The sequence below is a fragment of the Alnus glutinosa genome, chromosome 3 (assembly GCF_958979055.1).
Source record: "Alnus glutinosa chromosome 3, dhAlnGlut1.1, whole genome shotgun sequence".
NCBI lineage: Eukaryota > Viridiplantae > Streptophyta > Magnoliopsida > Fagales > Betulaceae > Alnus > Alnus glutinosa.
Window position 1 is genome coordinate 30176962 of NC_084888.1, and position 24405 is coordinate 30201366.

The following is a 24405-nucleotide window of genomic DNA, read 5'->3' on the forward strand; positions in this document are numbered from 1 at the left end:
GTTTGCAAGGTATGCATGGTCTCATAAGCAGCCAATATATTGTCAGTAATCAGACGCCCAAGAATTATGCAAGAATTATGCACAACTAGTCAACTATTGTCTCATGCATGTAGATATCAATATTTCTTGTCTTCTTTTCTTTTATTTTTTCCATTTTATTTTTCAAATGAGAGACATGCAAATTGCATTATGAATTAATAATTTTTGAATATTATAAGAACTAAAAGGATTGGATCCCTTACTTGAAATTGAACTTAATTCATATTTTTATGTAAAAAAATTATATTAAATAACAAAAGCCAGGACCAAATAACTAACCATCAATACATAGTATTTAAAAATATATTTTTTTTAAACTATCTTTTGGAATCATTATTCCCTATTTGTTTCTTCATAGATAGATCCCAAAATATTATATGAAATAAATGTTGGATAAGTTTTTTCTTTTCAAAAAAAAAAGAAAGAAAGAGGTCGTCTTAAATAGGTAAATTTATTTTTCTAAGCAACACGTCTTAAATAGGTAATTGTAACACTAATTGTATTCCTTCCGGTTCAAATAAACTGGAGAGGATCCAAATCCGTGAAATTATGGCCTTTAAAAGTTATGACTTTTGAAAATTTTATTGAGACCTACTGTTGTAGCCAGAGCAAGGGCTTTAATATCTGAATTTGTTGTTTTGAGTTTAATGAAATTGATCTTTATTCATAAAAATATTATTAATAATAATATTCTTGAGCTTTGTTATATTTTGAAGCTTTTTTCTTCTTTAAAAATGCCAAAAATCATTTAAAATATGCCCTAAAAAATGTTTAAAGAAGGTTCAAAACAACAAAATAGACACATTTTTAAAAAACGGTTATACTGTGCGGTTATAAGTTTCAATAACCGGCGGTTATTCTAAAACCGCTAACCACTTTAGGCAAAACGATTACGTTTACAAACATTCAATAACTGCCTAAAGCAGTTGCAGTTGGCGGTTAGAGACAATAATCGCTAACCACAATCCACAATTGGGGTTGTACACCTTTGCTACTAATGTTTCATTTGTTTCGGTGTAAAATAGTTTCTGGAAAATAATTTCGGCATTTTCTGATATTTGGTAGGGGTGAAAATAATAGTCAACCGAAAAATGATTTCCGTTTAACAAAAAATGCTTAGTAAATTTCAGAAAATTATTTACGTTTTTTAAAAGCGAAAATCATTTTCTATAAAAAGCAGACGCAGTTGACCCTTTTTTAAACGACGTAATCGACTTTTATATTTAAGCAGTTGACTATCGCTAGATTTCGACAAGCCAAATTCCAGCACCGAATGGTGCCGGAATCTGAAAAATTATGCTGGAATCCGGCGACACCTGGTTATTGTCGCCGGATTCCGACAATACTGTGCTAGATTCAGGCTAGACTGGCCGGAACGACCGAATCCCTAGCCATCTAGCCAGGATCCTGGACGGATCCCACCATTTTGGTCGGATCTGGCCGTTCTAGCTGGGATCTGACCAAAATGGCCGAATTCTTGGCCATCTGGCTAGGATCCTGGACAGATCCAGCCATTCTAGCCGGATCCTCGGCCAGTCTGGCAAGGATCCTGACGGATTCTGGCTATCTTTACCGGAATTCGACACAAATGGCCAGATTCCAGCCACTTTTGCTAGAATCCGTATGCGCCATATATAAAAATATATTTTTATATTATTTTACATTAATATTTTTATGTTGTGAATACAATTTGATTTTTATAAATTAATATGATTAAATAAAAATATAAAAAATATTAATAATTTTTTGTATGGGCAAAACATTAAAAAATGATTTCGACAGAAAATATTTTTCTGAAAAAATGTCTTTACTAAAAATATTTTAAGATGAAAATCATTTTACACCTGAATGATAAGTATGACACAGTAAGTTTGACAAACTGTATGCCGCCTTAATACCTGAATATGCCGCCATATTAGACGCTTTTGTTGTTCGATACGTTTTTCAGAAGCTTGAACTTGAAGCATTCCGTTGGATGATTTTCCCAGAAAATTACCACCTTTCTCGGAAAAAATGTAAGAAAATCTCTCTCTCTCTCTCTCTCTCTCTCTCTCTCACCTTTTCTTCCTGACTCAGTGAATCTTCCTTTTTCTCAGACATGAGCATCCTCAAGGGAATTATCGACTCTCTTGGCTCAATATTTAGCTCCCCCTACGAGTCTCATCCAAACCCTAGCTCTCCCAATTCTTCTTCCACCATGGAAGGTGTAGCTGGACCTTCGGTCTCGAACGAGCGCGTAGCCTACAAGCTCAAAGGGTTCTTCGACTTGGCAAAGGAAGAGATCGCCAAGGCCGTGAGGGCCGAAGAGTGGGGCTTAGTCGACGACTCCATTGTTCACTACAAGAATGCCCAGCGGGTACTCATTGAAGCTAGTTCCACTAGCGCGCCTTCCTTTATTAGCTCGAGGTAGCATACAAAATCTCATTTAATTGATGATCTACTTAAAATTGTTGGTAATGTTTTAGTGGATGAAGTAGCGGGTGGTTTTGTCAGTTTGGGTATTGGTTTGATAAAGGGGGATCAGAGTGTCGTTGGGTCTTTTGTGTTTACGTTCTGTTTGGATAATGAGAAAGTGGAAGAAATGAAAACAAAATGGTAGCTAGGTTTTATATGTACATCATGTTTCTCTGTTAAGGGAAAATGAGGAATTTCATTAAGGGGTTGTTTTTAGTTCTAACTTTACCTCTTATCGCATGTATATGCAGCAACTGATATGGACATTAGGAACAAATGACATGGGCATTTGTATTTTATTTGTAATTTTAGTCTGATGGCCAACTTATTAGATATTTGAAGTGGTTCTGATGGTCTTCTGGCCCCTTTTGTCATTCTAGGTCTTGTTGCTGAATATTTTGAACTCAACTATATAATGGTACTTATATGTAAAGGGTAAAAAAGATTTTTAAAAATGACAGAAGAAACTAAAGGTTATCAGCAGGTTATCTGAATAAAGGTTATCAACAGGTTAGCTGTCAAATTATAAATAATTATTTTTCTATCTTGGGACTTTGATGGTTATTTTTGGCTAATTTAGCTCTCTCTCAAAATTGCTCCCAACTAGGTGTTTTCTCTTATATACTTCCTATGTACCTAGCGGCACCTTACACTTTTAATGATATTTCGATTGCTTAAAAAAAAAAAATGAGCTCTCTCTTGTGTATTCTTGTAGAGCATGATAGTGATCTTAAGATTTCTCTGATCTGATTGGTGAAGAATATTTTAATGAAATGTGAAGTTTAAGTGCTACTATATGGTTTGCGAAACTTATCAGTTTATTTCTTTAATGATTTCCGAAGAAATTTTTTTTTTGGCATTTGTCTTAAGTACTCCATTGATGTTTAGCAAGCGGAAAGGGGATTGGACATGAAGACATTGTTGGGTTTATTAATATCTCCTTTCTCATAAGCTGAAATTTACTAAGCTTTTAAAGTTATCTCACTTCAAAGGATGTGTATATTTGAGTGTTAGATAGTGGTATGGACTTCCAATACTAGTGCTCCTTTTCCTTCCCTAAATGAAATATTTAGTGCTCTTTATGTTGCTATGTATTTTTATCTATTCTTTTGTTTTTTACTTCTTGAGCCACTATAATATTTCCTTTCCTTTCTCTAGGAGTGGATTCGGGGCTAGTTTGAAGGATTCAGATTTTGATAATCTATATCACTAACACATAGTTACCAACTTAGTAATGACCTCCATAGTGAAAGTGAAATCTTAACAAAACAGATAATCATGATGGCAGCTTTCTTGTAATTAAGTTACCAAAACTATAATTAGTTTTTGATATTACATTGTTCCTAATGCTCCATGTGGTTGCCAAAGAGTTGGAAGGTTTTGTTATTTTGGGAAGAGAGTGGAGAGGGGTGCTCTAGGAAGTTGGAAGTTTGTTTGATTTCAACTCTTCTTTTTTACTTATGTCTTATTATCGATTTTGTGGGGCATAAGGGTAATTATCTTTATTACTTAAATCTGTGGATTTGTAACAGTGAACAAGAGAAGGTAAAATCTTATCGTCAAAAAATATCAAAATGGCAGGGTCAAGTTTCTGAAAGATTACAAGCTTTAAGTAGGCGTGCAGGTTTGTATCTCATGCTGATATGACTAATTGTGCTTCTTCTTCTTCTTCTTCTTCTTCCTTTTTTTTTTTAAAGCTGATATGGATTTTTAGAGAGTACTTATACATTTTCCCCCCTTTCCTGCCCCCTTGTTTCAGGTGGCACATCCACAAGCAAGGTACATTTTTTCTAGTTGAAGCACAAAGATGGAGTTTTAATTTATTTCATCTCCACCCAAAGCATGATTATGTTTGTCAGGCTAGTAGGTGTAGGCTGTGTCAAATTTTTCCCACTTAAAAACATCCTTTCTTGCTTTTACTGAATAAGAAATGTCTTTGCAACTGTTCTTCATCTTTAGTTTTGACTATTCGTTCTGTTGTTTCTACTTATCAGCTAGCCTCCCTGTTTTTTATTTCATTATTAAAGAACATTTTTTTAAAAAGTTTGAGCAGGGAATTATCATTTATGTTGATTATCACCTATATGCTTTTTTGTTTTATTATTATTTTGTTCTCAGAGCACCTTAGCTCCTGCTCAAACAGCTGCAGTTACATCAACAACATTGAATTCTAGAAAAGATGTTATACGAAAGTCTTCTCGCTCTAGTACAAACAACCCAATGATGAGGAATCAGACAGATAAAGTTGTAAGCCCAAAAACTACGCAAGAATCAAACTCTGGTTATGAAGCAAAATTGGTTGAAATGATAAATACTACAATAGTGGATAGAAGTCCTTCTGTTAAATGGGATGATGTCGGTGAGAAATTATTATATGCTCTTCCCCTCTCATTTTTCTGTTTCTTTGCTTGTCATTTAGCACAATAAATAACGTTACTCATCTGAGGGTTTTTTATTCTTCAGCTGGTCTTGAGAAGGCGAAGCAAACTTTAATGGAGATGGTCATCTTGCCAACAAAAAGAAGAGACTTATTTACTGGTCTTCGGAGGCCAGCCAGAGGTAATGCTTTGGGATACTTTTACATACAGACCGGTCATAGTGCAGCACTCCAAGAATTTGTTTCATGTGAAACTTCTGACATTGCTATCAGGATTGCTTGTATTTGGTCCCCCCGGGAATGGGAAGACCATGCTTGCCAAAGCAGTCGCATCAGAGTCCGAGGCAACATTTTTTAATGTTTCTGCATCTTCCTTGACGTCAAAATGGGTGTGCCTCTGTCCTTGTTATCATTTGTTTTTAAATATTGTGCTGGTTATGGTTCTCTTTGTTGGTTATTGTCATTATTGAAGAGGATATTATAAGTTCTATTTATAATGAAATAGGTGGGCGAGGCTGAAAAGCTTGTACGGACTCTCTTCATGGTTGCTAAATCCAGACAGCCATCTGTAATTTTCATTGATGAAGTATGCTACTCTTTGAATCTAATAAGACACCATGCTTTTCCTGTTTCATGTTGCTGCTATTTCTTCCATGCAAAAGTAGATTGTGTATTTGATGAGGGAACACTGGGTGCATTAAGGTTACATTTCGCTGCTGTGTCCCATGTCACTTTCCAAAATGGTAAATGTTGTAAAGAGAAATTGAGGCAACTCTAATCTGATAGTATTTGTTTGGAACTCAAGCTGGAACTTGATATACCAATCCTAATAGGCTAAAAATGATTGTATATCAATTATTCTTGTAAATGGGAGTTGAATTTCATATCGTGATTTGGTAATCTCAATGTTAATCTTATCTTAGTTGAATTTCATATTGTGATATGGTAATCTCAATTTTAATCTTATATTAGAGGCAAATTAACTAAATCCATGAATATGTTTGAAGATTGAAGATGCATTATTTTACATATTAGGGGCCTACTGGACAGCGTTTCTCAGCTTTGCTTTCCTCAAATTGTTAATAGACCTACTCTTCAGCCATCATGAAATGAATATAGTATGATTTTGTCTATTTTATCTGCCCCAGGGGGAGGGGGGGGGGGGGGGGGGGGGGGGTGTTGTTTCAGTAAGATGGTGCTTTACTTTCCAGAAAGAAATTTTTGTTTATTCCAAATTCACGACATATTGAAAATGGGAATTTATCAGCCTTAATTTGTTGATTGTCAACAGATTGATAGCGTCATGTCAACAAGGCTGGCTAATGAGAATGATGCAAGCCGAAGGCTAAAGTCAGAGTTTCTAATACAGTTTGATGGGGTGAACTCTAATCCTAATGATGTAATAATTGTAATTGGTAAGCTGTATATGTAATTCAGTTGAGTTTTCTCCTGACTGTTTGGGGTCAGCTACATGCATCTTTTTCTATGACAATGCTCTTTCTTGGGCCATATCTTTTATTCAATACTAAATCATCATGTCCAAGATCCATGGACACTTTTGGCTTCTTTGGTGGTTCTAATTCATATTGATGTAATTTGTTCTGATCACGTACCTATTGTTCCATTTTCATTTGGTAATTTTCTCTACTTTTATGCTCATGCAGGTGCTACTAACAAGCCACAAGAACTGGATGATGCAGTCCTTAGGAGATTGGTTAGTATATTATGCCATGAATGTGTGGCAATTCAATTGTTCTAGGGACTTGGTATTTACTTTCAAGGATAACTATCATAAAAACCATGATTTTTTTTTTTTTTTATGTATAATATCTCAAGCAAAATTATGTGATATTTTGGTTGAGATATTTGTGTGTAAAGGTAACATTGTCATTGGATTTAGCCTTAAAATGTATAGATGTGAGAGCTGCTTCTGTAATTATATTTTTTAAATGCACATAAACTGCTCCCCGATTGTTGAGCGCATTGTCTTTGTGACTTGAGAAGTTTCCTAGGCACTATACCAAACTTTGTTCTGTACATAGTTGGTCGTTACTGGTGTTCTAAGTTTCAAAAAGATTCCAATATGAAGAAAGATACGACGTGGCAAACAACTAGAGCAGTATATTTAAAAAATTTGTCATTTTTTTTTTTTTTTGGTTGTAAGCTCCATATGTTGTTGATAGCAATTTTATGGAATGTTACTTAAAAAATTTCACTTTTGGTGTTGTGACTCAGCTTAATGTGAAATCTTGAACCAGGTGAAGAGAATATACATTCCTTTACCAGATGAAAATGTTAGGAGACTACTTCTTAAGAACAAACTCAAGGGACAGGCATTTTCGTTACCCAGTAAGAATATGCTCTTATACTGTACTGTATCATAAAAATCTTTTATTTTATTTTATTTTATTTTATTTTTTGAATTCTTAAAAACTTGTCCTTTTGAATTGAATGGCCCCATATTGCTGATCAGTATGCTTTAAAAGAAGTTATAGAGCTACTTATAGTTGGTGTAGTCTTTTTCTTGTTTGTTTGTTGGTTGGTTGGTATCTCTCATCATGGCAATATATGTGAATTTTTAGAACAAATGATTAAAAAAAATAATCTGGATTGCATTGAACTTGGAGAAAGTTTTCTTTTGGGTGGTCCTTTTCGCCCTGCGCCGGGGGGGGGGGGGGGGGGGGGGGGGGGGGGGTGTGGGGGGGCGCTACAACTTTATGGTGCTAAATGAGTGTAATAAGTCTCATAAAAGATTAAATGCTATCCAAACTACTTACGTTTTAGTGATTAAATCATCACCCTGTCTATATTCAGCTTGTCCAGTAAATCTGAGAGATTGTTATCGGGTTTGATATTAAGCTAGCGTTGGTCCTAGACTGAGAGATCTAAAGAAGAAGAAAAGGTACAAAAGTAAAGGACAAAGTTTTTTCCAAATTGGATTGGATGAATCCTCCAACCCAGCCCATAAAATTGTCTTGTGTCCCTTAAGCATGTGAGAAACACATGGTTTTTTAATAGCATTGAAAGAGTTGGGGGAAATTCTATTAAAAACGATTAAAAAAACATGTGCTTCTTATATGGTAAAGGACACATGACAATTTTATAGATTGGGATGGAGAAAAGTTCCTCCAACCTAGTTTGAAAGAAAACTCTTTCCAAATGTAAATTGGGAAGGATGAGGAAGGAGACGAGAGACATAGGGATATGGAAGTTGTATGTTTCATATCAAGTTCTTGGTACTCCCTGTTTTATATTGGATAATAAACTAAAACGGCTGCAACTAGATTTAAAACGTTGGAATAAGGAGGTATTCGGTAATATAGAGGAGAGGAAGAAATCCTTATTGAGGGAGATACAGTCTCTTGATTATTTAGAAGAGGAGAGACCTCTAGTAGAAGAGGAGAAAATCAGGAGGGCTAAGGCGAAAGTAGATTTAGAGAATGTTGCTGTTTTGCAAGAAGTCAATTGGAGGCAGAAATCAAGGGTAAAAGAAGGGATACAACATGAGGTTTTTTCACCATCTTGCCAACTCTCACTGGAGAAATAATTTTATCTCTAGTCTTTGTATAGATGGCACTACTACCTCGGATCAAGAGGTGATCAATGATACAATCATCCAGTATTACAAGAATCTCTTTAATGAAATAGTTCATTAGCGCCTCAAATTAGATGGGTTGGAGTTTCCCTTATTAGACTGCAGAAGTGGATTGGTTGGGAAGACCGTTTCAAGAGGAGGTTCTTCAGGCGTTGCTTAGCGTGGATGATGACAAAGCGCCGGCCCTGATGTTTGGATCTCTCCTTTGCAATATCTATATCACCATAGTTACTAAAAGTACTTCATATGTATATTATGTACTAGTGATATTGTAACCAACAACTGGGGAAAAATGTCAATTCACCATGGAAAACCTTTGTGAACACAACATGAAGTTGGTATGGGTATGCTTAGTGGATACTACATGATAGTCAATTAATGGAAACTAGATGAATTTGACACCTGGAAATACACAGCTAAATCCATGTCAGATGGATAGTCCTATATACTATATAGTGCGTAGATGTATATATTTGGCTGTTTATATGCCTATGGGGGCAACATAAAGACCATAATTAATGAAGCAAATGAAAAATATGGCTTCTACCTATCTACAAGTCAAAACATACTTGGCAATGTATGTTATTTAGACTCGTATTTGCTTCTCCTCTTCCTCTCCTTGGCCAGAGTGGGGGTAGAAGGAAGGTAGAGGCCATTGCAGCTACAAAGGCCACTAAGGAAATGCTATGGATGAAGAGATTTCTTTGTCAGCTGGGGGTAAGGCAAGATGAGTATGTGGTGTTCTGTGATAGTCAAAGTGCTACAGACTTGAGACTGCTACGTCAGCATTTTGGGATAAAAATGTGGTTTCTAGCATTATTCTAATAATTTTAGGTAATGCTAGTATTGTTATAGTCAAAAGTTGTAGCATCCAAGAGTAGAGTTAGAAAGGGCAAGCCTTTGGTTGAAACAAGTTTTTCACCATTGGTCATGAATGAGACTACTAGATTTTGCTGTTGCCTTTTGGTTTGACTAGCATCAACGTAGGCATGAATAATGGGGTTTGTGTATTATAGCTTACTAGTATTTATTTTGAGCATGTAAAGATGGTATAGAAGTCAACTGTTCCTAGAAAAGTGCCATTTATTTCACAATATGCCTGACTAGATCTTGATGATATTCGCCTCATTTGTTGAGGGCAGGTTGTACTAAGTAGCTTTGGTTTACACATGATGAACCAAGATACATTGCCCTCTGACCACTGCTTTATGGGGCCTTTTTGCTGCTTTTAGTTTTTTGTACGGATGCTTCCTTCAAGAGCCCTAGCAGTTCTTGATTCTTGGCACGCTAAGGCATTGACGTAGAGGAGCAAATGCTTTTGAAGATGATTATTTATATAAAAACTAGAGATATTACTGTAATTACCTTAGGTATGAGTATAGGAGATAATTTCTTACTTTCGCATTTTTCTCTCCACTTATAAGGTTTTGTTGAGGCCCAGTTTTTTATTACTGGGCTTTTTAGCCTTTTTTGAGGCCCAGCTATTAGATCTTATTAACCACTTACATCTTTTCCTTATTTGCCCTGTTTTGATTTTGTTTGTCGTCTACACATTATGTTCATACTGAAACGAGTTGTCTCATCTTAGAGTACACAAAAAAGTGCATTGGGCAAGCATAGCTCTTGTGATTGTGCATTGTTGTTAGTGTCCCTTTTACTGCATTGCACTATGATACACATGATAATTTGCTTCTCACTATTTTGACAGGTGGAGATCTAGAAAGACTTGCAAGAGAGACAGAGGGTAAGATAACTGTCCATATTATAGCTTTTCTGCTTTTGACTTGTTGAATTGGCAAAACGACTAATTGGTGGCTCTGTCCAAGAGAGGCAAAAGGAAAGAATTGCAGTGCCTTTTTGGGTGTACATGACTTGTTGAATTGGCAAAATGACTCGCATTTTTTTTTCTTTGGCAAACGAATTTGGCTAAAACTGAGCCATTTGGTGTCTCGAAACCTTGGAGCTCTGTGTTTATAATGGCTGCCGGTTTGCAGCCAATGTACTTCTAAGAGACTTGTGGCAGAACTGAATCTTAAACAACTTTTTCTTTTCTTTTTTCTACTGGTCCAATTAAACTTATGAATCGTTATTCGTGATGTGCAGGGTATTCTGGAAGCGATCTACAAGCCTTGTGTGAAGAAGCTGCAATGATGCCAATCAGAGAACTAGGTGCAAACATTCTTACAGTTGAGGCAAATCAGGTAATCTAGCTAGAAAATGGTTGTAACCCTATTTGTGATCTGGTAACCGACTCTTATATGATTTTAATTCTGCGAAAATTAGTTGCTGGGGAGTGTTTTAGTAAATTAGAAAGTAGATTTCTACAGTTGCCAATTTAGCTTAAATATTGTGTCAGACTTTATATAATGCAAGGTTTTACTGATGTTGTGGTTCATCCGGAATCTCCTAAATTCTAGTTTCCGTGCAAAGAATCTCAGCAGAAACTGCATTGGTAAATGAAAATGTGAAATTTTTGGGTTTCAAAATCCTCCCTCTATATTGTGTTTGAAACTGATTCCTTGTTGGGAAATGATTAGGGGACACGTCATCTAGTAATCAGTCCTATAGGTTACACATGCACAAATATGTTGGTGGGTGGAGTATGCAGACATTTGTATGATATATGCCAAACTATTGAGGATACATTTCGAATATGGGACATCCATCAACCCTTTTATTTGTCCAAACTGCACAATTAAAGCGGAATTTTTTTGTCCAGCAACCCTTTCAAGTTAGCCTCTTTTTTTTTTTCGAATTTTTCAAAGTTAGCCTTATAATTGTTATGCATCTAAGTGATTAGATGTAGTTGATTTTGACCTTGCAATTTGACTAATAAATATTGGGATTTGTAGGTTTTCTTTAGAAATCATGTCAAATGTTTTGATGTGAACTAATTTGTTTTATCAGGTACGGCCACTAAGATATGAAGATTTTCGGAAGGCGATGGCAGTAATTAGACCGAGCTTAAACAAAAGCAAGTGGGAAGAGCTTGAACAGTGGAACCAAGAGTACGGCTCTAATTGAATTCCTATCACAACATACAAAGATTTTAACGATTCAAAGTCGCTTGATGTATTCTTCTGCAGATAAGTTATTTGTTGTAAAGGTGCAGTTTTCTTAAATTGGAACCCTCTGTAAATGCGTATGCTGTGTAATGACACTGATTTCAAAGGAAAATAAATGTTTCTATCATTTAAACTTTGTTTAATCCCTCTAAACTTTTATCATATTTGCAATTATTTCCTTAAATTTTAAAAACTTTCAATTTAGTGTATTCATCTTTCAAGTTTTTTTAATTTTCTCTATTAGGATTTTCTGTTAAATCCTAACGGATGGGTGTCAAAATTTTCAAAATACCCTTCATTTGTTTAGAAAAAAGAAAAAGATTACAAGTATTTAGGCGTTGTCAAGATTTATGGAATTTGTAAAAATATTCGCACTTAAATCTTTGAATATATATATGTTATGTTTAATATTTTTTATTAAATTAGTGTTTAAGGGCATTTTTGTCTTTAAACAAAATTTAACGTCCAAAAATGAAATATTTCGTCTGATTTAACGAGATTTCTTAACGGAATGAAGGTAACGGTATGAAAATAGTAACTATATGCTCTCTTTTGATCGAAGTGTCAGTTCGCGGTGGCATGTTAACAATGGCCGGTAGTTAACGTAGGAAAATGTATTTACCAAAAAAAAAAAAAAGAGAGAGAAGAAGAGCATTAGTCGACTTACCTGGACCCAAGTCTTTGTATCTTCAATGGAAGAGGGTTAGAGGGACGTGAAATGTCTCATACATAAAATTAACATTTGAACCTAGTCCATACTCTGCTCTATTGCTATAGTGGGGAGCACAACCATTGAGAATGTATGAGTTAGAACACTGCAGTTTTGTAGATTAAACGTGCGATTTTAAATTAAATTGTAAAAAATATACAGTTTGAAAGTGCATTTTTAAAAATCATGCGTAAAAAAATATGCACTTTTAAATCTCAATAAGAGAATGCGTTTTTAAAAATGCAACAATTTAAAAAAGGAACTGCGTGCAAAGTGGGCCAAACGTACTTTCAACCAGTCTAGCTTGAATTTTAGGATATGTGCCTTAGGGTTGGGTTTCAAGGTCCAAGAAGGCTGGCCCAGCACGCTGCGTTTTGCACCAAAATTCAAATTCCCGTGAAGCTATTTCTTTTTTTTCTTTTTTTTTGTAAATCCCCCAAGCTTTCAAACCCCGAAAGTTCCCTCTCAATCTCTTCTCCCCGAATTCCCCAATTCTCTCTCGAATTTCAACATATTCCCAAAATCCGAACAAACCAAAACGAATGAATTCTGAAACCAAACGCCGAGAAGCGAATCCGAAGAAGCAATGGTCCATGCAAGACTTCGAGATCGGAAAACCCCTCGGAAAGGGAAAATTTGGCCGAGTCTATCTCGCCAGAGAAGCCAAGGTAATTCGATTCAGATTTCCAAGTTGTGATTTCCTAGTTGCCTTCTTGAATTTGATCTGACTTGATTTTTTGTGATGTATATGTTTTGAAGAGCAAATACATAGTGGCGTTGAAGGTGATATTCAAGGAGCAAATAGAGAAGTACAGAATCCAACACCAGCTGAGGAGGGAGATGGAGATCCAGACCAACCTTCGGCACCCGAATATACTCCGACTCTACGGGTGGTTCCACGACGCTGAACGCATTTTCTTAATACTCGAATATGCTCATGGCGGCGAGCTTTATGGCAAGCTCAGGAAAACCGGCCATCTCTCTGAGAACCAAGCCGCCACTGTATTCCTCTCTCTCTCTCGCTCGCTCTGTGTGTGTCTGTCTGTGCACACTTACTTTCTTGTGTGTTTGATTTTAAGAAGAATTAGGTTTCAAGGTCACTGAATGTGGCTGGCTTCAACCATATGCATTATGCTTTCTGGGCATGAGAATGAGTGTTTCTTATATTGCTGTCTTTAGTTATAAGGAACTTTTCGTTTTTAATGCTTTGTTTCTCGTGCAATTTAGTACACATTAACTTTTGGGTTTTCAGTTATATCATTTGGGAAAGATCCTTATGCATGTGTCCCTTGTGAATTTTAGTACATTTTGAGCCTCACGCAAGCATTGGCCTATTGTCATGAGAAGGATGTGATTCATAGGGACATCAAGCCAGAAAATCTGTTGCTTGATCATGAGGTATGCCACAACTCCTTATAGCACTTTTTCTTTCTTTGTTTTTTACCTAGGAACCTTTCCTTTTCCAAGATTTGTGTTGACGATATAAATGGGTGTTTTGCTAGTGGATTAGAACTGATGTTCGGCGTCAGAGAGGTTATTTTAGAATTAGTATGAACTTTGGCTATTGATAGGTGACCTTACAGGAAAAATCTTTGCTGGCTTGAATTTGTATTAGTCATACTTGACAAGTTTACCCCAAATTCTCAGCAGTCAATTCAAGTGTTTTATCTGTTTGATTGCTCAAAAGAAATAGCCAAATTTCAATGATTCTAAATCCTTATAAAATGGTTAAAGTATTTCTATGTGGACTTTTAACTATATTTAGGCATGTGTATGCTATATGGTTTAGCATACACTTCAGCCTAAAGCTGCTATTTATATACTTATCCCAAAAAAAAAAAAAAAAAAAAATGCTACTTCTTTACACAATAAGTAATTATAGGAGTTCCTTATGTGTCATTCCAAAAACGAGGTGTCTTTTAAAATTACTATTTGATCAAAATTTAATAGTGATCGATCATAACTCCAATAGTGATTTTAAAAGCCACTTCATTTTTAGAGGAATACAAGAAGGACTTCTAGCATTATTCTTAATCTCTTATGCAATAAATACAGCTAAACTATAGACTATTTGGATATAACTTTGTCATGCACAATTCAAAGCGGAAATTGATTTTTCCATTCAAAGCAATTTACGTAAGGGCGAGTTTGGTATTTGGATATTATTTGCAGAAATGGTCTGGCCAATCATGAATGCGATTGAGGTTGGACGCACTTGAGCTTATGAACAGAACAATGTTTTTAGCTCTCTCTCTCTCTCTTCTTTATTGTCAGTTTCCTTTTCGTAGTTGAATAACAGTTTCCAGAGAATCCTCAGGAGCTGGCGCTCAACTTCAAGATGCATTGCTATTGATTAGCTTCCAACTCAACTCCACTAAGTTTTAATCCTAATTGAATTGGTGTTAGCTTGTTGACCAACTTCCGAAGTACAAAACATATTACAGATGTTTCGTTTAATGTAGTTAAATTATATCTGTAGGGTCGACTAAAAATTGCAGACTTTGGATGGTCTGTACAGTCAAGAAGCAAGAGACACACAATGTGTGGAACTTTGGATTATTTAGCACCAGAAATGGTGGAGAACAAAGCTCATGACTACGCAGTTGATAACTGGACTTTGGGTATCCTTTGTTACGAGTTCCTTTATGGTGTCCCTCCATTTGAGGCTGAGAGTCAAAGCGATACCTTTAGAAGGTAAGGTACGGATAATTGTTTTACTGTGTTTAGTGTGGATGCAATTTTTATCATGCACTGTGTTATATGTAGGTAGTTAATTTTGTTTGGCTGTACCAGGATAATGAAGGTTGACCTGAGCTTCCCTTCTACTCCTTGTGTTTCTGCAGAAGCCAAAGATCTCATTCTTCGGGTAAGTTTGTTAATGATTGTTTTATGTTGATATCTGGGTGTAAACTAATGCTGTCAGTTAATAGGTTTAGTTGCCTTTCTGAATACATAATGTGAAAATATGTGCAGCTTCTAGTGAAGGACTCCTCAAAAAGGCTCTCTCTTCAGAAGATCATGGAGCATCCTTGGATAGTCAAAAATGCAGATCATATGGGTATTTGCAAATAAGTAGGATTTGAAACTTCTGATCTGATTCTGCCATGGCTTTGAAGAATTCACAGGGTTGATTTGTGCTTCCAATGGTGTAATTTTTTGGTGAAATGAAGCAACTTCCAGAGTTCATCATTGTTACCTCCAATATCTCTTCATATTTTGCTCTACTCGTTGACTGAGAAGCTTTGGTTTGCAAAACCAAGCTCAAGTATCATGTACTATACCGTCTGTAGATGAGAATATATTCCCCGTCTTTTTTATGGTATCACAACCACATATTTAAACATTGGAAATTAGATTACTGGATTGTTTAAATGCATTGCCTACATGAGTTATTGGATCTATTTAATCTATTTATCCAAATTGTAAAGATGAATTGCCAATGCCAGTTTATTTTGATTGTTGTAACGGTTCTGTGTTCCAAATTGTTTTTATTGGTCTACAATAGAGTTGCAACTTAACTTTGATTGTTGCAAAGGTGGATTATACATGTTATTTGTCATCTAGACTTGCACCTATTTAGTATATAACTCAGGTATTTCTTCTCTAATGATGCTGTCCGACAACTGAAAGAGGTCAAGAGTTGTCATATTTTTATGTAAATTTAGACCACTCAACCTCCATCCCTCACATATAATAAATTGAATCGGAGGGGAAAAAAAAAAAAACTTTGGCTTTCAAAAATCTCGTTGTACTAAATTCAAGTCCTTTCTTTGGATTCACGGAGCCCCTCTCAACTGCTGTAGATCAAAATTAGCACCCTCCTATCCTTCCAATGTGGTTAGATACATCCTCGCAGCAAGGAAATTTGACTCGGGGGCCCAATTATAGTAATAATCAACCGCCGGAATTAGCAGGAGGTGTCGTGGTGTAGTTGGTTATCACGTCAGTCTAACACACTGAAGGTCTCCGGTTCGAACCCGGGCGACGCCATTTTGTTTTCTTATAAGTTCCATGCTTTTTGTTTGCTCATCTCATGCGCACGAGTTATGGTTCCCAGTTTAAACAGACAAAAGGAAACTTCTACCTTCCTTACATTTTTTTTTTCTCTTTTTTTTTTTTTTTTTTTTTAACCCAATACGAAGAAAATTGGGTAAGAAAAAATAATGGCACTATAAAGCAATTGGAAGAGGACAGTAATGCTTATACACTCATCCATCTTCCGCTCTTACAATTGTTGGCTAGAAAAGAACCCGTGGTACTTCTAAACTCATTTATCTCACACTCCTTGGCCAATATGAGACGACTCAGACGAGCCCTCTTATTTTTTTTGGTCTTTCTTCTTTTTTCTACGCAATACCAAGAGAATTGGGCAAGGAAAAAAAATGGCACTACGAAACTGAATATGAGAGAATTGTTTATAAGCGAAACCCACAAAGATGCCCTATCCTGACTGGAAGAGGATCAGTAGTACTTGTAAACTCATCCATCTTCCGCTCTTTGGCGGATGTGTAACAAGCCCATTTTTTTTTATTTGTCATTATCATATTCTAGCAATTCTCCAGTCAGTCCTAAAATTTGGACTTCAGAAGTGCCATCCATTCCACCAAGGTCGAATTTTGAGGATGAGACTTCTATAGTTTCTCTCACTCCCATTGGTCTATCTGAGCCAAAAAAAATAAAGTGATTAAAAAAAAAGGCATTCATTTAACAAAAGGCTTCTAGATAGTTACAAGATACAAAACATGAAGCTCAGTGGTTATATATCCCCCTTAAAACAACACAAATAACATTACTGTTTCCTCTGTTTGCAACAACGCCTCAAAACTGGTCTCTCTAAGAGCTGGCAATGGTACAAAAGCACTTAGAAGATTAGAAGGCTGGTCTTTCTAGATAAGCGTCTTATGCAGAAAAACCTAACCATATTCATTGGCAGTGATGCTGGTGTCCGTAATTGTAGTATCACTGCTACTGCTGGTAGTACTTTTTTCATTATGTCTCAGTGGAGGACTTGCTTGGATTGAGATGGAAAGATCTGTGTTCGGGATTGCATGATCTGCTTTGTTAGGTATGCTTGAAGAGAAAGATGGCGAAGCTCTATGACTTGCAGCAGTGGAAGCAGTAGGTACAGGAATTGTTTGGGAGGCCGCCGCATGCTTTTTGGCACCTCTGTGCATGTGTTGCATGCAATACTTCTTATCAGGAACAACATCCCTGCTACACCGCCACTTCTTCCCATCTGTTCTTCTACACCTCCCTGGTTCAAGTTCAATGCTATTTCGATTTCCAAAGCATGAACTGTTGCAACCTTGAACTGAAAATAATAGTAAACAAGCAAATCCACCTTATTTTCGCCACTCAAAAAGAGAACATGTAGTGAACTAATGATCTGTCAATAAATTTCAGTAAGGCATGATGAGGTTGAATAAACAAAACCCTACTAAAAGCAATCAATTTTATCACATCATGCCTAGATAGTTTATGACAGATAATCCTGTTCTAACTTTAAAATGACACAACATTTATCAAAAGCAAGAGACAAAGTCCTAAAAAACACCAGACACAAAAATTCTACTAATGAGCTATTTGATCAAATTGATTTTACCTCAACTTACACCTCAAATTGCTAATAGCAGTTGATGGTTAGAAATTTTGGGAATAAAAGCATCAAAGTTTTATAACCAATGAACTAAAAGAATTCAATGAGAGTCTGACATCAACAAAAGCGACTGCATAAAGACCAAATCACAATTACCTAAGAACCTTTATGAGAAAGCATTTTTATAAACATATAGAAAAAAAAAATTAAAAAAATCTAGAATAACAAACTAAAAGGACATACTTAAAGATAACACAACCTACATGGGAAGGTTAACGGCCTCACTCCAAATGGTTCTGAGGGCCAATGGAGGAGCCCATCTATTTGTACCACCAAACAATATCAAGAAAGCATTCCCTTTGTACGGTAGGAAAAAAAAAAAAAAAAAAAAAAAGAAGCCTTCTAAGGTCTCAATAATGCCATCAAATATAGTTTATTTTTCAGATGAGAAGGGGCTTTAGTTTTACTAATATTACCTTGAAGAACACTCTTTGGTGAGAAGCCCAGTCCAGGAGATATACCAAAACTTATGTTGTTAACCCTGTTGTTGCTGCTTTTCATGGTAGTATGGTAACTGACAGAGTTGCCACTCATATCCTTTCTCTCAGTAGTCTGGTCAATTTTTCTGTTGGCATTGGCCGTGAGGGTGGGTGCAGTGGCAGGGGTAGTGGTGATCCTCATGGAAGCGGTGGCAGGCAGGGTGGGAGCAGTGGTAGGGGTAGTGGTGATCCTCATGGTTGTGGCGGCAGGTAGGGCGGTCGTGGTTGCTGCAATTGCAGGGATGTGGGTTCTGGTGGTAATAGCGTCATAACAAGCATTTTTCTTGCTTCCAGTATTGCTAATGGATATGGTGGTGGTGGAGGTGTTATGGTTGGAACCATTATTACTGTAAGATGGGGTCATGAGTCGAAGTCCTACAGCAGCTGAATTGCCACAATTCGCGTTTAACTCCCCTAATTTGTCATTCAACTTGTCAGATGGCATTGCATCTGAAGTAATTGAAATTTCAACAGCTTCCACAGGCTTTCTTGAACGCTGACGGCCTCTGTGCATATGCCGCTCACAGTATTTCTGGTCCGGAACCACATTCTTACTACACCTCCACTTCTTCCCATCAGTTCTTCTACACCTTCCCGGTTCGGGATCCATCATGGTCCTATAGTCAAACCCCTGAGGACTAAAATAACCTATAACTGAACACAACCAACAAAAGAAACGAAAGCCAGATCATAATCTTCAACTGAAACATTCAAAATCATCGCAATATGAAATTAATGAAAACCCATCTTAAAACTCATGTCTAGTAAACATAAACCAATTTCAAATGACAAACATAAATTCATCTCAAACATCATGTCTCTCAAGTAAGCTGACACAAACCCATTTCAAATTTCAAGTTGAGCCACACGACTGATACCATTTCAGATAAACAAAACCCATGCAGAATTTTTAAAACAAATATTCTCATCAGGACGAAGAGAAAACTAATCTGATATGATTCCCGTCTCAAAGTACAAGCCTAATAAACACACTCCATCTAAGAAAACAAAACTAAAATCAGCATCCTATGGAAAATCCAACAAAAGAAGCCCGGTTGATCTGATTAATATAATCCCATATCAAATCTCACGTCTTATAAGCTTAAACCCATCCCAAATACACGCGCGCATACACACACACATGCATGTACAAAATCGTATTAAAATTTCACTTACAAATCTACTGAAACAAGGTGAAATAAGTAACTTTCTTCATAAAATCATTAACTTCTAGTCCCTAATACAACTAGGCCCACCTCGTGACAGAAAAAACCCAGTTCAATTCCAATTCCTAAAATTAGTTTACACCAATTTTTTTGTTTTTAACCAAACGTTATACAGTATAAATAGACCAAATTAAAACCCTTTTTACCAAAAAAATAAGCTAAGAACCATTTGAACCGTAGAAAAGGAAGACTTACAGCTAGGGTAAAGCTCATAAATAGCAGGGCCGAAACAGCTAGCCACGCTCCTCCAAATGGGAATGAGGAGGTGAAGAGGAACAGGAAGACCAGCCTCTAAATGCTTGTAGATGAGGGCCTGTCCTTGAAGCTCATGCGACTGAGCTGGTGTCAACGACGCAGGCTTTCCGTGCTCACTCACGGGGTTTTGTGCAGTAGGAGCAGAGTAAGCACCAATCCCAAGACCCAGCTTGATCCACGGTGGCTGTGCTTCCTTCCCCACCCTACCCTTCCTCTTCTCTTCAACCCCCACGCTCGATTCCTCCTCGTCAGACATCCTCTGGGGTCCACGTCCTCCTTTCCCTTCACACAACATATATATATCATTAGTTATTGCATTTGCACCATTCAAATCAGCCAACAAAAACTGATTTTTTATTAACACCAGAAACCAAAAAATGAAAAAAAATGAAAAAAAATGAAAAAAAAAAAAAAAAAAAAAAAAAAAAAAGGAAGGCAGACGGAGAGAGAGAGAGAGAACCAGAATAAGAAGGAGGTACAGTTTGAAGCGGTGGAGCTTCCACTTCACATGAGCATCAAGAGCAAACGAACCCCAATTTGTAGTGTTGGGGAGAGAGAGATAGAGACAATGTAAAAAAGGCAGAATTCAAGAGGCAAAAAGCAAGAGCTGAAACTACTGAGGGCGTGACAGCGAGTGTTGACAGACATTGACATACTGATTCAAAGGGCAAAAGCAAAACCACCCAAACCCCTGTCTCTCTGTGGTGTGAGAGAGAACGTGAGGTTAAAGCGGTGTCAGAGTGTCAGAGTATCTGACCATCTCAGCCTTCTTTTAATTTTCTCTGAAAGCTCTCCTCCCTCGACAGTCCTCAGGCAGCGCGAGAGAAAAAAAAAAATTAAAGTAAAAAATTCAGAACCAGTTCAAGCGGGAACGCGCTACGCTCAGCTTACTGACACGAGAGTGACTCGCACGCACCAATCGCCGGAGCGGGTAGGCGATCGCCGAGGGTGGATTCCACGCGCCTTGTCAGAGTGCTTTGTCCGGCAATTGGTCGAGGCATAGGGAGGACACATCATCGGGTTTTCCGTTACGTGGGCCCGAGTCGGACAGTGGATGTGTGGGACCCACGTGTGCGTGGTCAGTGACAGGTGGGCCTTGGTACGGGCCGAGGAGTGTCCCTCCAATGAATTTTTGTTTGTTTCTTCTCGGCTTTTTGGGAATTGGGTCGGGTAAGATAGAAGATCATTATGGGCTGGATCATAAGGTTGTCTCCATAACATCGTCCAATTCATTTTCTTGGGCCTGAAGGGGTTTCCGTTGGATAGAAGTTGGTCTGAGATGGGCTTGAGATTGGGCTGAAAGTAAATTATCACTATTAAATTTTAAGAAAAATTGCACTATTGATCCATGTGGTTGATTTAAATTACAAATCACTCCATGTGGCATAAAAAATAATTGCAAGATCTTTGTGGTAAGCAAAAATTATAAATTATTCCCTAAAGTTATTTTTCGCCAATAACCTTAACACAAATCGTTAAATTACCACGTTAATCCAATAAAAACGTAACACATGTCGCTCTTTATACAGCATATAGACTTTGCTCCTAATTAAATTTGGCAGCTTTCACCGTCATGATGGAGCCATAAGCAAAGCCAACAGGGGGGGCAAATAACTTTTTTGACCCACCAAAAAAATATTGAAATAATAACATTCTATAAATAAATGACCCTATGGTGTGATGGTCTTTCAAAAGCACTGGACAAACAAATGGGGTTCCTTAAAAGGAAGGGTTTGAATTGGATTCCTTATTTGAAGAGTAAAATTACTCATAAAAATATAAAAGGATAATTTTACCCCTCAAATAAAACTAACTGATCCCGATCTTTGTCTTAATAAATAGGCTCAAATGTATGTTTGGTTTCGGATTAGAATTCATAATAATTAATTGTCTAAATTGTTAACAATTTGAGCAAGTAACGGGAAAGAGTTTATATGGGATCTACCAACCCAAAAAAATATGGACTGTTTAGCTATCTATTCAGTAGATGGGTTCTATATATTCTCTCTCACATTACCTATTCAAAATAATTGTCGTGAATCTCAATTTGTTCCCAAACAGCACATTATAAAAAAATAAAAAATTAAAAATTAAAAATTAAAAAAAAAAAAAAAAAAAAAAAAAAAAAAGAAGGATCAAATCCTATATTCGTTTCCCTATTAATTGCATTGTTCAGTCAATGCCAATTATAAAAATATTTTACAGAGTTGATTCTAGTTAATCTGTAGATTATATGTTGTTATAAAGTAAAGAAGGCTAGTCCTTCCACTTCTCCCCCTTAATAATTTCAAGAATGGAAATTTAAAATTCTATGTAATTAAGGTTCTGTTTGGTTCTCCTTCTAATAAGTGCAAAAATGATAACAATAAATAAAATATGTTTTGTTTAATTTTCCTCAAATATCTTTCTTTACCAAAAAACAATAATGTATTTTTTTTTGTCTGTATTTTGCTTTCCAAATTTCTTTAAAAAAATAAGAAAAATATACAAGAGAATTCTCATACTATAACTCATTATAAATTTTCTAAAATGAGTGGTAATGTATTTTAAATATGCAAGCAAATCAAATTGGACATACATTAATTATTCAATGTGCAAAACATAAATGATAAAGAGCATAAAATATGACAATATATTAACTAAAATTATAAAATATGATCATGTTGAATTATTTATTTTGCAAGTTATATTTTTCACTCTTTTTTAATTAAACTCTGAAATTCTATTCCACATATCTGTTATTAGAGTAATATTTCTTGCACAACTCTTGCACAACTTTTATATAACTCTAATAATTTTTTTTTAGAAAAATGATCCCTACACTCATTTCTCACAACAGTCCCACAACAAGCTGATGTGGCTGGTAATATTTTATTATTTTTTTACAAAAAGAAAACAAAACAAAACAAAACAAAAAAAATAATAAAATATTACCAGCCACATCAGCTTGTTGTGGGACTGTTGTGAGAAATGAGTATAGGGATCATTTCTCTTTTTTTTAAGATCAACCATTGAATTGAGAAATGATCCCTACACTCATTTTTCACAACAGCCCCACAACTAGGGCTGAGCAAAACCCGCAGAAACTCGGGTCCCCGCCCCGCCCCGCATGTCTTGAAAAAAAAAAAAAAAAAAAAAAAAAAAAAAAAAAGAAAGAAAGAAAAGGGGAAAAGAAAGACGAAGTTGACTCTTCAACTTCGTCTTTCTTTTCCCCTTGTCTTTCTTTCTTCTCACTTCTCACTTCTCAGTTCTCTTTCACTTCAATGTCTTCAACTCTTCACCTTCGGTCTTTAGTGAACGGCGCCCAGCTACAGAGCTGCCCACGCCATGACGCCCACGCGGCCACGCCCAGCTGCCCACGCCGCACCCCACCGCCCACATCCGGCCGGATTTCTCTTTCTCTCACCCCGACTCAATCCCGACCACCTGCGACAGATCCGGCCGAAATCTCTCTTTCTCTCACCTCGACAGAGAGATCCGGCCGGTGTGCTCATTTTTCCGGTCAGATCTCGTTTTAGCTGGGGTTTTTGTTGTGAATCTTCTGAAGAAAATGATGTGCTTCATCCCCGCGGGGATCCCCGCCCCGTTCATCCCCACCCCGAGCCCAACCGCCCAGCACGGTTGCTGGGAATTTTTCGCGGCGCGCGGGTTCCCTTTGGGGAACCCGCACGCCTGTGGGGCGGGGGCAAAAAAAGCCAATCCCCGCCCCCCCCCCCCCCCCCCCCCGCCCCATGCTCACCCCTACCCACAACAAGCTGACGTGGCTGGTAATATTTTATTATTTTTTTACAAAAAGAAAATAAAAGAAAACAAAAAAAATAATAAAATATTACCAGCCACGTCAGCTTGTTGTGGGGCTGTTGTGAGAAATGAGTGTAGGGATCATTTCTTCCATTGAATATTTAGTGCCCACGTGTAGGAAAACAAATTCAATAATTAATCATAAAAAAAAAAAAAAAAAAAAAAAATAGAGTTATACAAAAATTATACAATAAACATTACTCGTGCTATTAAGATGTTAATGGGGCCACAAACTCCCGTGGGATCGAATGGAAAGAAATACTGTAGTTTAAGTCTTTAACCGACATATGTCGTGTTGAATATAGAAAAAACATGTGGTGCTATATTGTTGCCGACAATATAGCAAAAGAACAACCATCAAACACCATGGTCCCATTGCGTTTTTATTCTTATTTTGCTGTGACTTTGAGTGTTAAAAAAGAGTATGACATTAAGATAATTCGCTAACGCAGCTTATAAGTAGGGTCGGTAATTTTTTTATACGACTCGCGAACTCGATACAAATTTTAATATATTGAAGGGTCTAATCCGTTTAATTAAATAAATCAATTTTTTATTTCCTACGAAAATTAGTGGATTATGGTTGTGAGGTCTTTTGCTTTATGGTACGTTTAGGTTTGCGATTTCAAAAAGTGCAATTTAAAATAACGATTTTAAAATGTGTGATTTGAAAAAAATAATTTTTAAAAACGCAGTTTTCAAACAATTTATGTTTTGCGATTTGGTTTAAAATCGCACTTATTGTCTAC

At 36.6% G+C, this 24405-nt stretch overlaps 3 protein-coding genes and 1 non-coding gene across 7 annotated transcripts; 3 read left to right on the forward strand and 1 right to left on the reverse strand.

The window, feature by feature from the left end:
* Nucleotides 1-1932: 1932 nt before the first annotated feature.
* LOC133864509 (uncharacterized) lies at nucleotides 1933-11673 on the forward strand. 2 transcript variants are annotated; one of them, XM_062300863.1, is made up of 14 exons: nucleotides 1933-2054; nucleotides 2136-2445; nucleotides 4026-4117; nucleotides 4253-4272; nucleotides 4612-4852; nucleotides 4957-5052; nucleotides 5144-5259; nucleotides 5376-5456; nucleotides 6162-6285; nucleotides 6535-6584; nucleotides 7129-7219; nucleotides 10174-10209; nucleotides 10569-10666; nucleotides 11373-11673. In XM_062300863.1, exons 1-14 carry the CDS (start codon nucleotides 2015-2017, stop codon nucleotides 11487-11489), a joined length of 1512 nt encoding a protein of 503 aa, XP_062156847.1. In that variant the 5' UTR covers nucleotides 1933-2014; the 3' UTR covers nucleotides 11490-11673. The 2 variants fall into 2 exon arrangements, 1 of the variants encoding a protein (XP_062156847.1); XR_009899521.1 differs by lacking the exon at nucleotides 7129-7219 and having other exon boundaries at nucleotides 6162-6269.
* Nucleotides 11674-12658: 985 nt separating this feature from the next.
* LOC133864394 (serine/threonine-protein kinase Aurora-3) lies at nucleotides 12659-15645 on the forward strand. Of its 3 annotated transcripts, none has more exons than XR_009899495.1 (6): nucleotides 12659-12907; nucleotides 12999-13241; nucleotides 13542-13637; nucleotides 14719-14938; nucleotides 15033-15105; nucleotides 15213-15278. XR_009899495.1 is itself a non-coding variant. In XM_062300720.1 (6 exons), exons 1-6 carry the CDS (start codon nucleotides 12782-12784, stop codon nucleotides 15309-15311), a joined length of 852 nt encoding a protein of 283 aa, XP_062156704.1. In that variant the 5' UTR covers nucleotides 12659-12781; the 3' UTR covers nucleotides 15312-15645. The 3 variants fall into 3 exon arrangements, 2 of the variants coding, with proteins under 2 accessions (XP_062156704.1, XP_062156705.1); XM_062300720.1 differs by having other exon boundaries at nucleotides 14719-14933; nucleotides 15213-15645; XM_062300721.1 differs by having other exon boundaries at nucleotides 14758-14933; nucleotides 15213-15645.
* Nucleotides 15646-16155: 510 nt separating this feature from the next.
* TRNAV-AAC (transfer RNA valine (anticodon AAC)) lies at nucleotides 16156-16229 on the forward strand. Its single transcript has one exon. It is a non-coding gene; the product is annotated as a tRNA-Val (tRNA).
* A 691-nt stretch (nucleotides 16230-16920) lies between these two features.
* Nucleotides 16921-20798, reverse strand: LOC133862523 (growth-regulating factor 9). Its single transcript, XM_062298355.1, has 4 exons — nucleotides 20316-20798; nucleotides 19796-20137; nucleotides 18312-19028; nucleotides 16921-17550 (listed from the first exon to the last, which is right to left on the reverse strand). The coding sequence occupies exons 2-4, from the start codon at nucleotides 20109-20111 to the stop codon at nucleotides 17153-17155; spliced, it is 1431 nt and encodes a 476-aa protein (XP_062154339.1). The 5' UTR covers nucleotides 20112-20137; nucleotides 20316-20798; the 3' UTR covers nucleotides 16921-17152.
* Between the last annotated feature and the right edge of the window lie 3607 nt (nucleotides 20799-24405).